General features: G+C 31.5%; 1 protein-coding gene, 2 long non-coding RNA genes and 1 pseudogene across 3 annotated transcripts; 3 read left to right on the plus strand and 1 right to left on the minus strand.

Moving 5' to 3' along the window:
* The first annotated feature begins 925 nt into the window (after positions 1 to 925).
* On the plus strand, positions 926 to 2,783 carry LOC103502509 (anthocyanidin 3-O-glucosyltransferase 2-like; annotated as a pseudogene).
* LOC127150344 (uncharacterized) lies at positions 1,584 to 3,824 on the minus strand. Its single transcript, XR_007822655.1, has 2 exons — positions 3,660 to 3,824; positions 1,584 to 2,041 (listed from the first exon to the last, which is right to left on the minus strand). It is a non-coding gene; the product is annotated as an uncharacterized LOC127150344 (long non-coding RNA).
* Positions 3,825 to 5,692: 1,868 nt separating this feature from the next.
* LOC103502475 (anthocyanidin 3-O-glucosyltransferase 2-like) lies at positions 5,693 to 12,532 on the plus strand. The gene is made up of 3 exons (XM_008466415.3): positions 5,693 to 6,055; positions 10,701 to 11,607; positions 11,826 to 12,532. Exons 1-3 carry the CDS (start codon positions 5,849 to 5,851, stop codon positions 12,203 to 12,205), a joined length of 1,494 nt encoding a protein of 497 aa, XP_008464637.2. The 5' UTR covers positions 5,693 to 5,848; the 3' UTR covers positions 12,206 to 12,532.
* LOC127150343 (uncharacterized) lies at positions 7,455 to 10,081 on the plus strand. Its single transcript, XR_007822654.1, has 3 exons — positions 7,455 to 7,915; positions 8,890 to 9,332; positions 9,864 to 10,081. It is a non-coding gene; the product is annotated as an uncharacterized LOC127150343 (long non-coding RNA).
* Positions 12,533 to 13,872: the final 1,340 nt, after the last annotated feature.

Below are 13,872 nucleotides of genomic sequence, written 5' to 3' on the forward strand. Positions count from 1 at the left end.
GAAGCACGTGATGTTTTTGAAGTTGGAGTCTTGGAAGAAAGCTTGTATTTTTGAAGAATCTTCAATCTTCGAGGGTGTTTTTGAAGTTGAAGACTTGGAAGAAAACTTGGATCTTCAAAGGAGCTTCAATCTTCGAAGGTGTTCTTGAAGTTGGAGACTAGGAAGAAAGCTTGTATCTTCAAAGGAGCTTCAATCTTCGAAGGTGTTCTTGAAGTTGGAGACTTGGAAGAAAGCTTGGATCTTCAAAGGAGCTTCAATCTTTGAAAATGTTCTTGAAATTGGAGTTTTGGAAGAAAGCTTGTATCTTCAAGAGCTTCAATCTTCGAGGGTGGTCGACTTCAGGAGTTGAGGAGGCTTATATCTCTTGGAAGAATTCTCTCTAAACCTTCTGGAGTAAAAAATTTCCAACCCCCACAAATGAAGAGAACTCCTCTATATATAGAGTCTCCTGGTGGGCTTTTATGGACTTGAGTCTGTTCTGGTCCATGGACCATACCCATAGGCTCAATCACATGGATTTGGATCATATTTTATTTTAGACTAAATTAAGCTTATTTTTTGGCTCAAATTAATTTTAGTCTAACTAAATAATATTTAATTGAACCAAAATAATTAATTTGACCCAATTGTCATAATAAAAACACGTGACATCATTAAAATTGTCCAATTTGTCTTTAAATTTAATTTGGGACACATGCCAATTTTTTAGTTAATCCCAAATATAATTATTTTAGTAAATGATGTGACAATTTGTGATTGGTTCCAAAATTTCTTATTCAACAATCTCCATGGGAAAAAGATTTTATACAGTGTTAAAAAAGGATACCTAACACTATCATTCCATATGCAATTCAAACCATTCATTTCTCCATAAACATTGTTCCACTTGGTTTAATTTAAAAAATCTCTTTCCTTTCTACAAAACACAACCAAATCCCATTAATAATTACTTCTACACATTGCAAACTAAACATCTCCCATTTTCTTTAATATATCTTCTCTGCAAGCCTTGCTCGAAATGAAGAAATTTGAGTTAGTTTTCATACCAATACCAGGATCAGGTCACCTCACTTCCATGGTCGAGATGGCAAATACTCTCCTCGCTCGAGATCATCGTCTCGCTGTTACAATCATATGCAATAAGCTACCCTTTGATCCCAAAGCTAATGAATATATTCAATCACTCTCTGCACAGCCTTGTAATACCAACAACAGAAACAACACATCCATACAATTTATTATTCTTCCTGAATTACATGCTATCCAAAACTATGGGAACTGTTTTTTCTTGGAAGTAGTTCTTGAAAGGTACAAACCCCATGTCAAACAGGCACTCATTTCCTTTCTTACTACCTCCACTAACCATCTTGTTGGATTTGTATTGGACATGTTCTGCTCAACCATGGTTGAAATAGCTAATGAATTTGAGGTTCCTTCTTATGTGTATTGCACTTCTGGTGTCGGGTTTCTTTCTTTTAGTTTATATCTTGAACAACTTTATGCATAAAATAATAGCAGAAATGAAGTAATTCAACAATTGAAGGATTTAGATGATTTGAGTGTATCAAGTTTAGTGAATCAAGTTCCAAGTAAAGTCATTCCTAGTATCCTCTTTATTAACAATAATGCTGTTTGGTTCCATGAACAAGTTAAAAGAACTAGATCTGATGTAAAAGGTATTCTTATGAATACACTTGAGGAGTTGGAATCACATGTGATATGTTCCTTGTCAACTAACTCCTCTTTGCAACTCCCACCTTTGTATCCTGTTGGACCTATTTTGCACTTGAACAAGAACACTGAGACTATGGATCATGTAGATGTGTTGAAGTGGCTTGATGATCAACCACTTTCATCTGTTGTGTTCTTGTGCTTTGGAAGCAGGGGAGCTTTCGAGAAGGATCAGGTGGAGGAGATTGCACAAGCGCTTGAGAGAAGTAGAGTTTGTTTTGTTTGGTCATTTCGACGATCGTCGCCAGGGAGTGTGCTTCAGTCCTCAATTGACTATATGAACTTTGAAGACATCTTACCTAAGGAATTTCTTGATCGAACAGAAAACGTTGGGAGAGTCATCAATTGGGCACCACAAGTGGAGATATTAGGCCATCCAACCACAGGTAAAGATTAAAAATATTTATTGATACATCCTAATATGAAGCTATATACTAATAACAAGACCTATAACTTGATTTAGAAGTATGTACATACATGCATGCATGCATACATACGTACATACATACATTAAGAAAATTAATATTCATCAATATTGATTTTTATCGATATATTTGTAAAATTGAAACACTAATATCAATATTTTGATCCTTAAGCCATAGGTGGGTTTGTGTCGCATTGTGGTTGGAACTCAACGTTGGAAAGTTTGTGGCATGGTGTACCGATGGCAACATGGCCAATGTATGCAGAGCAACAATTCAACGCATTTGAATTGGTGGTAGAATTGGGATTGGCCATGACGATCACTATAGGCTATCAAAATGAATATAAAGAACTAGACACGCCAAGAATATTAAGTGCAGAAGAGATAGAGAAAGGGATTAGAAAGTTGATGGACGAGAACAATATTGAGATAAGAAAGAAAGTAAAAACAAAAAGTGAAGAATGCAGAAAAAGTGTAATGGAAGGTGGATCATCCTTCATCTCATTGGGTAAATTTATAGATGACGTTTTAATGAACTCACCAAGGGAAGAAAAATAAGGATGATGTAATAAGCTATCAGTCATTTCATCTATTTGGTTTATGAGCTTCATTATTGCTTGTTTTTCAATTCACTTGAATTATTTATTCCTTTACATTCTCATTTGGATATATGTTTATAATAGTCTCAAGTAATATAATCTGTATTTATAGTAGTGTTATTATAATATATGTTTGGAAGAATAATATGAGTCTTTCACCGTTTTTTTTATACAAAGTACATCTTTTTTAAATAGATTTTACTTGCAATTTTTTGTTTTAATAAAATAAGTACATACTCATTTTTTGTGAGAAAATGTTTAGTTTTTTTCTTAAAAAAGTCGGTCAAATTTTTTTTCCTACAATTTTTTAATCCGACTTATTTTTTTTTTCAAACAGACGTTATAAAATAAAAAAAAGGTGATGCAATATTCCATTTTTGAAGTACATTAAACGAATTATTAATTTTCCAAAATTAAGATTAAAAAAAAAAAGAATAACTAAAAGAGCGTCTTAGCTTCGATTTAAAAAAAATCAAACTGAATTATTTAGAGTAATTGATAAATCGATGCATTGTCAAATATTTATGTAAGAAATTAAAAAAAAAAAAAAGAAATTGCAGACTAAATTAATTATTAATTGATGCATTGTTAAATATTGTCTAAACCTTTTCATAGTTAGTTTCGTAGTTTACAATTATAATTAAATACACTATTTCGCTATGAAGTAGTAAAATTTTGTTGTGGTTTTATAAAATTAAAAAATGAATCATTTGATATTTGTCAAATTATTTAAAATTTAATATAAAAAATTATTATAGAAGAGAAAATGAAGCATTTTCTTTATTGTAATTAGTAGGAGACTGATATGACAAGTAAATTGGTGTCCCAAAAGCAAATAACCAGATCGATTATCTTCTTCAAATCACTATCTACCAAATAGATATCACTACCAGAAGCACTATTACCTTTACTTTTTCTGCAACAGAAATACTATAATTAGCCAAAACTCTAAGTCAGCATCAGCATCATGAAGTAACCTTTCCCCTAAAATGTCTTCCTCTTTAGCCAATCCATACCCATTTGTCATTTCTTTTCTTTTTAATTTATGTAACATCTATTGCAGGAGCAGGAAGTGAAGATGACGAGGATGAAGGAATGCAGAATGGGTGGAAGGAGATGGGAACACTACGAATCGGAGGAGTAGTAGGAGAAGGAGAGAGGCAGCGTGGAGTTGGGGAGGAGTGAAACAGTACTTAGAGGATTAGACAAATCTATGGCCCAAGCGTGAAGTGGATTATAGGTAATCTTAGCCCTTAGAGTTGAGGTATATATATATGGATTTAAAGCTTTTATTTTGAGACGTATTGAGGATTTTAATTTGGATGATTTAACTAAAAGTGAGTTTGCATAGAAAATAAAGAGAAAAAGAAAAGGATTTTTTTTAAAAAAATTGTGTGATTGTGGATAATAAAGGCAAAAATATAATTTTGGTAGGATTACAATGGCCTTTAAATTATGATTGAAGGGCGTAGGTTGAACACCATGAATATATGCCAAAAAGTAGAAAAAGAGATTAAAGTTCTCTGCACGAATCCTTTTTTTTTTCTTTTTTTTTTGTAATGTTTTATTTGATTTTCTTATACTACAATGAAAATGTGGAGATAATTCATCAAAATGCGGAAATAAATCTATCCATCATAATATACTTTACACTTTTTTAATACAAAATAAGTTTAAAATTATATACTTTACTTTTTTTTTAATGCAAAATAAGTTTAAATTAAAATTAAGTCTATAGTATATGATATACACTTGATACACATCTTGATACATATGATACACTACTATTATATACCTTTGATACGCTATTGATATTTATTTTGATACACCTGATATATTTAATATTATTTTAATATGCACCTAATACACTTGATACACATTTGTTATACCAAATATTTAAATTTATGATAATTTTTTTTGAATTTTTGTTAAAGGATTTGGAAAAGAAACAAATATTTATGGTAAAAATATAAATCACAAACACATACTATTATAAACCTAAGCTAAATATTATGACTCAACTATAATAATCTAAGACTATAATGATAGACGTTTTGTCCTAAACACCTAATAAAGCGTTTTGTGTATTTTGGGTCTAAATTCATAAAAGATCAACTTATTGACAAAAATGTCACGTTATTTTATTTGCTCAAATGTGACCCGACATATTTATTTAATTGTCATTAATTTTAAAACCTTTAATATTTTGTAATTTTCAACATTTATTTATATAAACAGGTGTATCACTTGACTTAGACTTGTTTTTTGTCATAACTACAAAATGCAAAAAGTATATGACAAACTTGCAAAATTCTAACCTCAAATTATTACTCATTGTAATTCTCTTTTCGGAACACTCATTTATCTTCAGCTATATATCATAATTTCCATCAATATTTTCTCTTAAATTTTGGGTTTTATGAATTAGAAAAAATCAATAAATTATTTTAAAGAAAAAAAACAACTGAAAACATTTTTATATACAACAAAATGACAAAATGGAGTTTTTTTTTTTTTGTCATTTTACTATATTTGTACATAAGTTGGTCATTTTGTTATATATGAAAAGATCCATAAGGGATGTTTGGGACGCAGAGTGGATTATTATAATCTATTGTTATTATAGTCTATGAATTATAATAAACTATGTATTATTATAATCTGTGTTTGAGTGCATGGTATTATAATTTAAGTTATTATATTTTGTGTTTGAAGTGTAGATTATAATCTGATACACCGAAGTCTTGGGCTAATTGTATGTGTAATTTTTTTTTATCCTTTCTCCTAGAGGAAAAAAAGAAAAAAAATCGTAATGATTCTTGTGAAATGCTAAAAAAGGATATCCTCTTAAAACACTATCATGTAAAATGCAATACAAACCATAAACATCTCCACTTGGTTTCATTTCAAAAATATCTGTCCTTTCTACAACACAACCAAATCCCACCAACCATTCATTCTTCCATATAAACATCGCTTCACTTGGCTTTTCTAGAACACAACCAAATCCCATCAATAGTATTTAATTACTTCTATACATTTGCAAACTAAACATCTCCCATTTCCTTTAATCTTCTCTGCAAGCCTGCTCAAAATGAAGAAATTTGAGCTGGTTTTCATACCAATACCGGGGTCTGGTCACCTTGCTTCCATGTTTGAGATGGCAAATTCTCTCCTCGCTCGAGATCATCGTCTCGCTGTCACAATGATTGCCATTAAGCTTCCCCTTGATGCCAAAGTTAATGAATATATTCAATCCCTTTATGCACAATCTCTTACCAACAACTCCATAAAATTCATTATCCACTACTAGAAAAAGACCCTTTCTTGACGGTTGATTTTTTCTTTTCTTGACGGTTTCTTGAAAAACCGTCAAGAAAGGGGTGGTTTAATGGGAAAACCATCAAGAATTTTGATTAAAAGGCGGAGGGGAGGCAATTTACAGAATTCTTGACGGTTTTGAAACGTCAAGTAATATACAATTCTTTCTTGACGTTTTGAAACCGTCAAGTTGTTTATTCTACATTCTTGACATTTTTAGAACGTCAAGAATTTTTATGAGTTCGATATTCTTGACGTTTTTTAAAACGTCAAATGTATATATTTATCCTTGACGTTTTAAAACTGTCAAGAAATATCGATAAACTCTTGACGTTTTAAAACGTCAAGAATTTTTATGAAAAGCGGAGGGGATTCATTTTCAAATTTATTGACGTTTTAAAAACGTCAAGAATGTTTTATAAAAAAAAAAACCTATTTTTTTTAAAAAATAAACCTACATTTCCCCTTCTCTTTTTACTTTTTCCCTTTCCCTCCACACACAACCCAAATTTCATATTCTCTCCCGACGACAACCAAACATCCAAAATTTCCTCATTTATTCCTAACTTCCCTCCAACCACTTTTCATTAAATAATTAATAAAAAAAATCATTATCTCCTACTTTCTCCCTATCTAAATATTTTTCTTTTCCCCCTTTTCTAAACAAATCTTTTCCCTCTTTTTTTCCCCCCTAAATTTCCTTTCTTCTCTCATAATAGACAAAAATACCTTCTTCCTCTTCCTCAATTTTTTCTCTCAAACCCTATCTTCTTCCTCTTCCCCAATTTTTTCCAATCACACGCACTCTCCATTCTCCACCACTATGCGAGTCCTCGCTCCACCAAGCTCCAGACAAAAGTCATTCGAGCACCGCAGACGTTCCCCCACGGTCGGTTACCGAACGTTCTCGCACCACGGATAGCAAATGTTCCACCATAAACGTTCGCGCACGGGTGGTTTTCAAACATCTAGGCCGCCCCAACTTCGCTCCACCACGCACGGCTGAGGATAACTACAGAGCTTTTTGGTCCACTCAAACGCATAGCCACTCCAAACGCCGACCACACAAACACTAAAAAACCCAAACTCACAACCATTTTGCTGGTATGTCTCTTCTCCTCTAAAAACTTCAAGTTTGTTACATTGATGGACTGGTTTAGTTTTTGTATTAAATACCTAATAGCTCAACTTAAGCCTTAGGAAATTTACTATTTGTTTTAATTTACGGTTTCTTTGGCTTATGGGTGATGCTTGTTTCAAACTTCTATGGTAGAAATGATACAGATCTACATTTGACTAATTTGGTCCCTTGTTGCCTGGACATCTTAAAGTTGATTTTGGTGATGCAGTTGCCCTTTAGAAAATCTTTAAAGGTTAGGAGAATATATTATTCAAAGACATCGTCACCCTTGTGTTTGCAATTTATGTGTTAAGAAATCTGTTACTAAAAGAATCATAAAAAAAATCATCTTGTTTGTGTATTTCCACTATAAAATAGCCCTATATATTTGTTTATTGCTTCGCAATAGGGATTTATATACTTGGCATCTGGTTTAACTTATTACTTGCCATTCTTATGGAATGTAGAGCACCGTGACTGAATAGCTGGGTTTTTGTTTGAGCCTATTCAAGGAGAGGCAGGGGTATGTATGATTGGACATAAATCTTTTTACACTACTGATGGTTGATTTTCTTTTTATACCCATTGTTTGGGTTATAATGAGTTTATTTCTACTTTTGATCCATCCTTATTGGACTTCAATGAAATTGCAAGTTTGTTTGCACAAACGAGTTTCTATATCCAGATTCATGGCAATTTGAGAGAGTCCGCCACTGCAATGTTGGTATTTTTCTTTTACATGTTCTCCTTTTACAAAATTTCAAATTGTAATGTTACAAGAGAACAACTTTCACTTGTTGGTGATATTTCCATAGTTCAAGTTATGTACTTTTTCTTGTGTATAAAAGTGAAGGTAGAAAACATGATTATTGAAAATGTTCTTTTTTCATCTTGTCTTATGTTCTTCTTTTCCACTTTTGTGGTATGAATTTTTCTTCAAATTCACACAATAATGTTCATTGCAAATTAGGTAGATTTTATTTTCTCATCATTGCCACATTCTATTAGTCAAGAATATCACGTTCTATTGCTATGTGGTAATATTTACTTAAGTTATTAATGGTCATAAGTGGAATATAAAGTTTCATATTGATTTAAAAGAATGTACAGGGGTAAATGCATAGTTATGTTCTGTGTAAGTTTAATATCAACTTCATTTTATTTTAACTTGGAATTGGAAGCAGAACTAGAAGGGTTTTGACATAGATGTGAAGAAGTTGGAACAATTGGATTATTTTGATAGTATTACATTTTGTAAAGTATATATTGTGATGAGGTTTGATTACTACTCTGCCCATGTTTTATCCATCTTTTACTTTATTTTTCATGGCAAATAAAGGATGAAATACTAGTCATAAAAGATTTATTTTTAAATTTTTTATTTAATTTTATGGAGATAGAGGGCCTAGAAGGTGTTTGATAAAATGTGTGAATAGAGAAAAAGGTGAAAAATAGTGAAGAACAAGACTTGGTTATTGTCGTCGTGCTCCACACTCTTCAATAGTATCAAATGGTACAATTTACTTCTTCACAGGGAATTATATTGAATAGTATCAGATGGACGCATGTTTGTACTTGACGTCCTTGTTCGTTGTTGCTCTTTCATATATTACCAGGACTCTTCTTTGTTTAATACTTGTTTTCTTTGAGTAGTTTCAAAGTTTAACTAACTTCTTTTCTGCTTGAATCGATAGTGATGGACGTGTCTAACATAAAAATAGGTCGTTGATAATGTAAGTACTTTCCATATTGTTTCATTTTTTTGTGTTAGACTTTCTTATGATTATTGAATATATGTGACCCTATCTTGATAAGGTTTATCTGTTTCATCAGCAGTGTCCATTCTTAAGTCATTCTATCAACTTTTTTGTTGGTTAACTATGTTAATTCCACCGGTCATGGTGCCACATATTTTATTTGCCCTTTCCTTTTTTATTTCCCCCCTCTTTTTGTAGCTTCTCCATTTCTTATGCTTTTGTTTATAATTTTTTTTTTTATTTTTTCTTGACACAGACAATATGCAAAACAATAAGAAATATTACCTAACCTATAAATGCAGAGCAAATTCCCAAATTTAAGATCGATTCTGTTGAATTTGAAACACTCACACTAGGGTCCTTGCCGCCAACTTTTCAAGGTACTAATGTGATTCAACCCTTTTTAGTTCAATATAAGGCATGGTTGTAGTATAGTAAACCTCTATAAGGCATGTTGAAAATTGGAATCACTTTTTTGTTGTGTCCACTTGAGATTATGTTGAAAATGAATAATTGAAAAACAAGCAATGTTGATATTAGTTAGATTCCATCTAAATACCATTGAAAATCTCTAGATTACTCTACAAAGTTCATTCACAGAGAGTATAGCCATTGATGTGATTTAAAGGCATTATTTTTCCTTTTAATCTTTTGATTATTATGAATTTCAACCTTCGATTCTTAATTATCATTGAAAATCTCTAGATTACTCTACAACCTTCGATTCTGAATACCATTGAAAATCTCTAGATTACTCTACAAAGTTCATTCATTATGGTTGTTGGAGAATAGAAACTGTGATTTTATTTGTGTAGTATGATCAGCTTACTCTTAATAGTTGTTAGTTGATTTCTTTGACTGAATAAGTTTTGAACATACTTTGTTGTTGTGATGTTATCTACTTTTTGTAGATTGGCTCTACTGTTGGTGGTACTTATTTTAGCTCATGAATTGGAGGTAGTAGAGGATGCAGAATGCAAGTTTATTTGAAGCCAAGTTTCATTCAAGGTCATTGAGTTGGGTTGATAGAAGTAATGTTTTGTATATGACAATATTGAACAAATATGTAAAGTTTTCAAAATGTTAATACATATATGGTAAAATGTTAATATATGTTAAAGTTTTGGAATTGTTCTAGTGCATATTTATGTTTGAGTTTTAAAACTATATTTGATGTATATTTATCGTTTATATGTAGTTAAATTCTTGGACCAATGGGAGCATAATATAGGAACAATAATATAAATAAATTACAATTAAAAAAATGGAAAATTTCTTGACGGTTTGCAAATATCATAAACAACGAAATTCTTGACGGTTCCAAAATGTCATTAAAAAACATACTCTTGACGGTTCCCAAATGTCATGAAAAATAATACTTTTGACGGTTAGAAAATGTCATAAACACTCACTTTCTTGACGGTTATTAAATGTCATGAAAAATCATTCTTGACGGTTTTAAAATGTCATGAATATTCGTATTGTTGACGGTTTTTGTCATTCATAGTGACATTCTTGACGGTTCTAAACTGACATTAAAATTTATAATCTTGACGGTTCTAAACTATCATGAATAATTGAATACTTGACGGTTATAAACTGTCAACGTTAACAATTCTTGACGTTTTTTACAACTGTTAAGAAAATTGCCTTTCTTGACACTGGATTCAACGACGGTTTTAAAACCATCAAGAATAATCATTCTTGACAGTTTAAAACCGTCAATAGAGTCAGTTTCTGTAGTAGTGATCCTTCCTGAATTACCACCTCCTCCAAATGATGAGAACAAAATATTTTTTGAAGTAGTTCTTGAAAGCTACAAACCCCATGTCAAACAAGCTCTTATCTCCTTTCTTACTACCTCCACCAACCATCTTGTTGGATTCGTGTTGGACTCATTCTGCTTAACCATGGTTGATGTAGCTAATGAATTTAAGGTCCCTTCTTATGTGTACTACACTTCTAGTGCTGCCTATCTTGCTTTTAGTTTGCATCTTGAACAACTCTACACACAAGATAATAGTAGTAATGAGGTAATTCAACAATCGAAGGATTCAAATGTAAATTTTAGTGTATCAAGTTTAGTGAATCAAGTTCCTAGTAAAGTCATTCCTAGTGTCTTCTTTATTAATAATTTTGCTGTTTGGTTTCATGAACAAGCTAAAAGAATTAGATTTGATGTAAAAGGTGTTCTTATCAATACATTTGATGAGCTAGAATCACATGTGATATCTTCTTTGTCAACTGACTCCTCTTTGCAACTCCCACCTTTATATCCTGTTGGACCTATTTTGCACTTGAACAAGAACACTGAGACTATGGATGATAGAGTTGTGTTGAAGTGGCTTGATGATCAACCACTTCAATTAGTGGTGTTTTTGTGCTTTGGAAGTAGGGGAGCTTTCCAGAAGGATCAGGTGGAGGAGATCGCACGAGCGCTTGAGAGAAGTAGAGTTCGTTTCGTTTGGTCTCTTCGACGACCATCAGGAGATGTGTTTCAATCATCAATCGACTATACAAACTTCGAAGACATCTTACCTGAGGGATTTCTTGATCGAACAAAGAACATTGGAAGAGTCATGAAATGGGCAAAGAACATTGGAAGAGTCATGAAATGGGCACCACAAGTGGAGATATTAGGCCATCCAACCATAGGTAAGGATTAAAATATTTATCTATACATTGCAATATGAAGCTATATACTAATAACAAGACCTATAACTTGATTTAGAAGTACAAATATCTTAAAGTAATATGTATGTATGTATGTATGTATGTATGTATATATATATAACATCCTTGAAATATCAATTTTTATTTATATTTTTGTAAAATGGAAACACTAATATAGATACTTTAATCCTTGGTTATAGGTGGGTTCGTGTCACATTGTGGGTTGAACTCGACGTTGGAAAGTTTGTGGTATGGCATTCCGATGGCAACATGGCCAATGTATGCAGAGCAACAATTCAACGCATTTGAGCTGGTTGTAGAATTGGGATTGGCCGTGGAGATCACTATAGACTATCAAAATGATCTTAAAGAACTAGACAAGCCAAGAATATTGAGTGCAGAAGAGATAGAGAAAGGTATTAGAAAGTTGATGGACGACAACAATAATGAGATTAGAAAGAAAGTGAAAAAAAAAAGTGAAGAATGCAGAAAAAGTGTAATAGAAGGTGGATCCTCTTTCATCTCATTAGGAAAATTTATTGATGATGTTTTAATCAACTCTCCAAGAGGAGCAAACTAAGGGTGTAGTAAGCAGTGACAAATCGAAAAGTTATAACTTGGTTATGGAGGAGGCTAGAAACTAGATTTACCACTGGACCTAGCTAATTGTAAAGAACATAAAGATAAGGAGGATTTGAGCTCCCTCGGATCTATAGTATATGCACCGATGTCAATAGAATAGTAGTTTAATTTTATTTGACAAATTTTTGGGTACATCCAATGCTCCACCCAATTATTTGTTTGGAATGACGTCTCTTAGTATTTTTCCTTTTGTTTCCATTGAATATTGTTTACCTTTTTCTATTTCTTTGTTGGAATGAGATTCATAAATATCATTGCAATTCAAGATGGGTTTAAGTATTATAAAATGGTTCATCTTGGATTTGGAAATCGGTTGGGTTTTATAGAACTAAATCAATCAACAAAATGAGCAGTGGGGAATTTTCCGCAATGGGCTTCTAATCTACCATTTGTTTTCCCTACTTTAATATATTTGTTTTCAAAGAATATTTAGGATTTAGTATATTTGCTTTGTGAGATTCATTGCTTCTTCCGGTTGAATTTTTTATTCCTAATTAACATCTCACTTCATACGTAAGTCTGACTTGTTTTCATATTTAGATACTTAGGGAACATTTGAAGCGCCAAATAAGTTATTATAATATGTGGCCATTATAGTTTGTAGGTTATAATAGTTTGTGGACTATTATAGTCTTTGTTTAAGGTGTAGAATATTATAATCTAAATTATTATAATCTGTGCTTCGGGTGCAGACCATTATAATCCAATTTATTATAATATGTGTTTGTGGTGTAGATTATACTCTAGGTTATATCATCTCTATTTTTCTTACTATTCTTTTTTTGCCATACATATATATGATACCTGAAATATACATTTTTTTAAGTGATTTTATTAAATATTGTTAATTAGATTGTTGATTTAATAAATTTAACTATAACGATGTCCACAAAGTAAGTATTCTATTGGTGAGTTACTTGCAAAGAAGGCTCATGAGATAGACTTATGGAGTATTTTGGGAAATTTAAAATATACATATGTTCAACATTGTTTATTGGTTGTGTGCGAGCAATGTTTCAAATATGTATATATATATATATATATATATATATAAAAGTTAAGTACCACATAGTCTTTACACACATTTAGGATGTTTCTAGAAAGATGTGGTTTCCATGTAATAAAACATGTGTTCCTGCTAACATAATAAATTAACTCTTAATTGAAAAAAATCCAAAAGAAAAAAAAAATGAGACAATGTATTTTTAAAAATATTGTTATAATTAAACTATGAACATATTTGGAATAATTCTTTTTCAAAATGTTCATTTTTGTTTAAGTCGAATGTCTTTGACAACTCTTTTTTAAATGTGTATTTATTAAAATCTTTCAAGTTTGTCTAGAAGCTTGGTTGGCAACTATCACTAAAGTGGTTGTTGGAAGTTCACCTGGTAAAGTCGCAGTTAAAGATTGGCCAACAATAATCATCAAAAATGGTATACAACAGAAAATTTCAAAATAGTATTTATTGAACGTAGTTAAAGATTACCTTAGCACCAACCGACCACCTAATTTGTTACATCATCAAACCTTACGAAATTTATATTATGTTCTAGTACTTTGTCCAAGTTAGAGCCAAGAAAAAATTAACCAAAACATGATTTT

Source organism: Cucumis melo, chromosome 7 (genome assembly GCF_025177605.1).
Source record: "Cucumis melo cultivar AY chromosome 7, USDA_Cmelo_AY_1.0, whole genome shotgun sequence".
Classification (NCBI taxonomy): domain Eukaryota; kingdom Viridiplantae; phylum Streptophyta; class Magnoliopsida; order Cucurbitales; family Cucurbitaceae; genus Cucumis; species Cucumis melo.

Excerpts from the sequence above, each read along its gene's own strand:
- LOC103502475 (XM_008466415.3), top strand. The coding sequence starts at position 5,849 with ATGAAGAAATTTGAGCTGGTTTTCATACCAATACCGGGGTCTGGTCAC. Across the intron at positions 6,056-10,700 it reads ACAACTCCATAAAATTCATT|ATCCTTCCTGAATTACCACC; the intron begins ATCCACTACTAG and ends TCTGTAGTAGTG. Across the intron at positions 11,608-11,825 it reads ATTAGGCCATCCAACCATAG|GTGGGTTCGTGTCACATTGT; the intron begins GTAAGGATTAAA and ends CCTTGGTTATAG.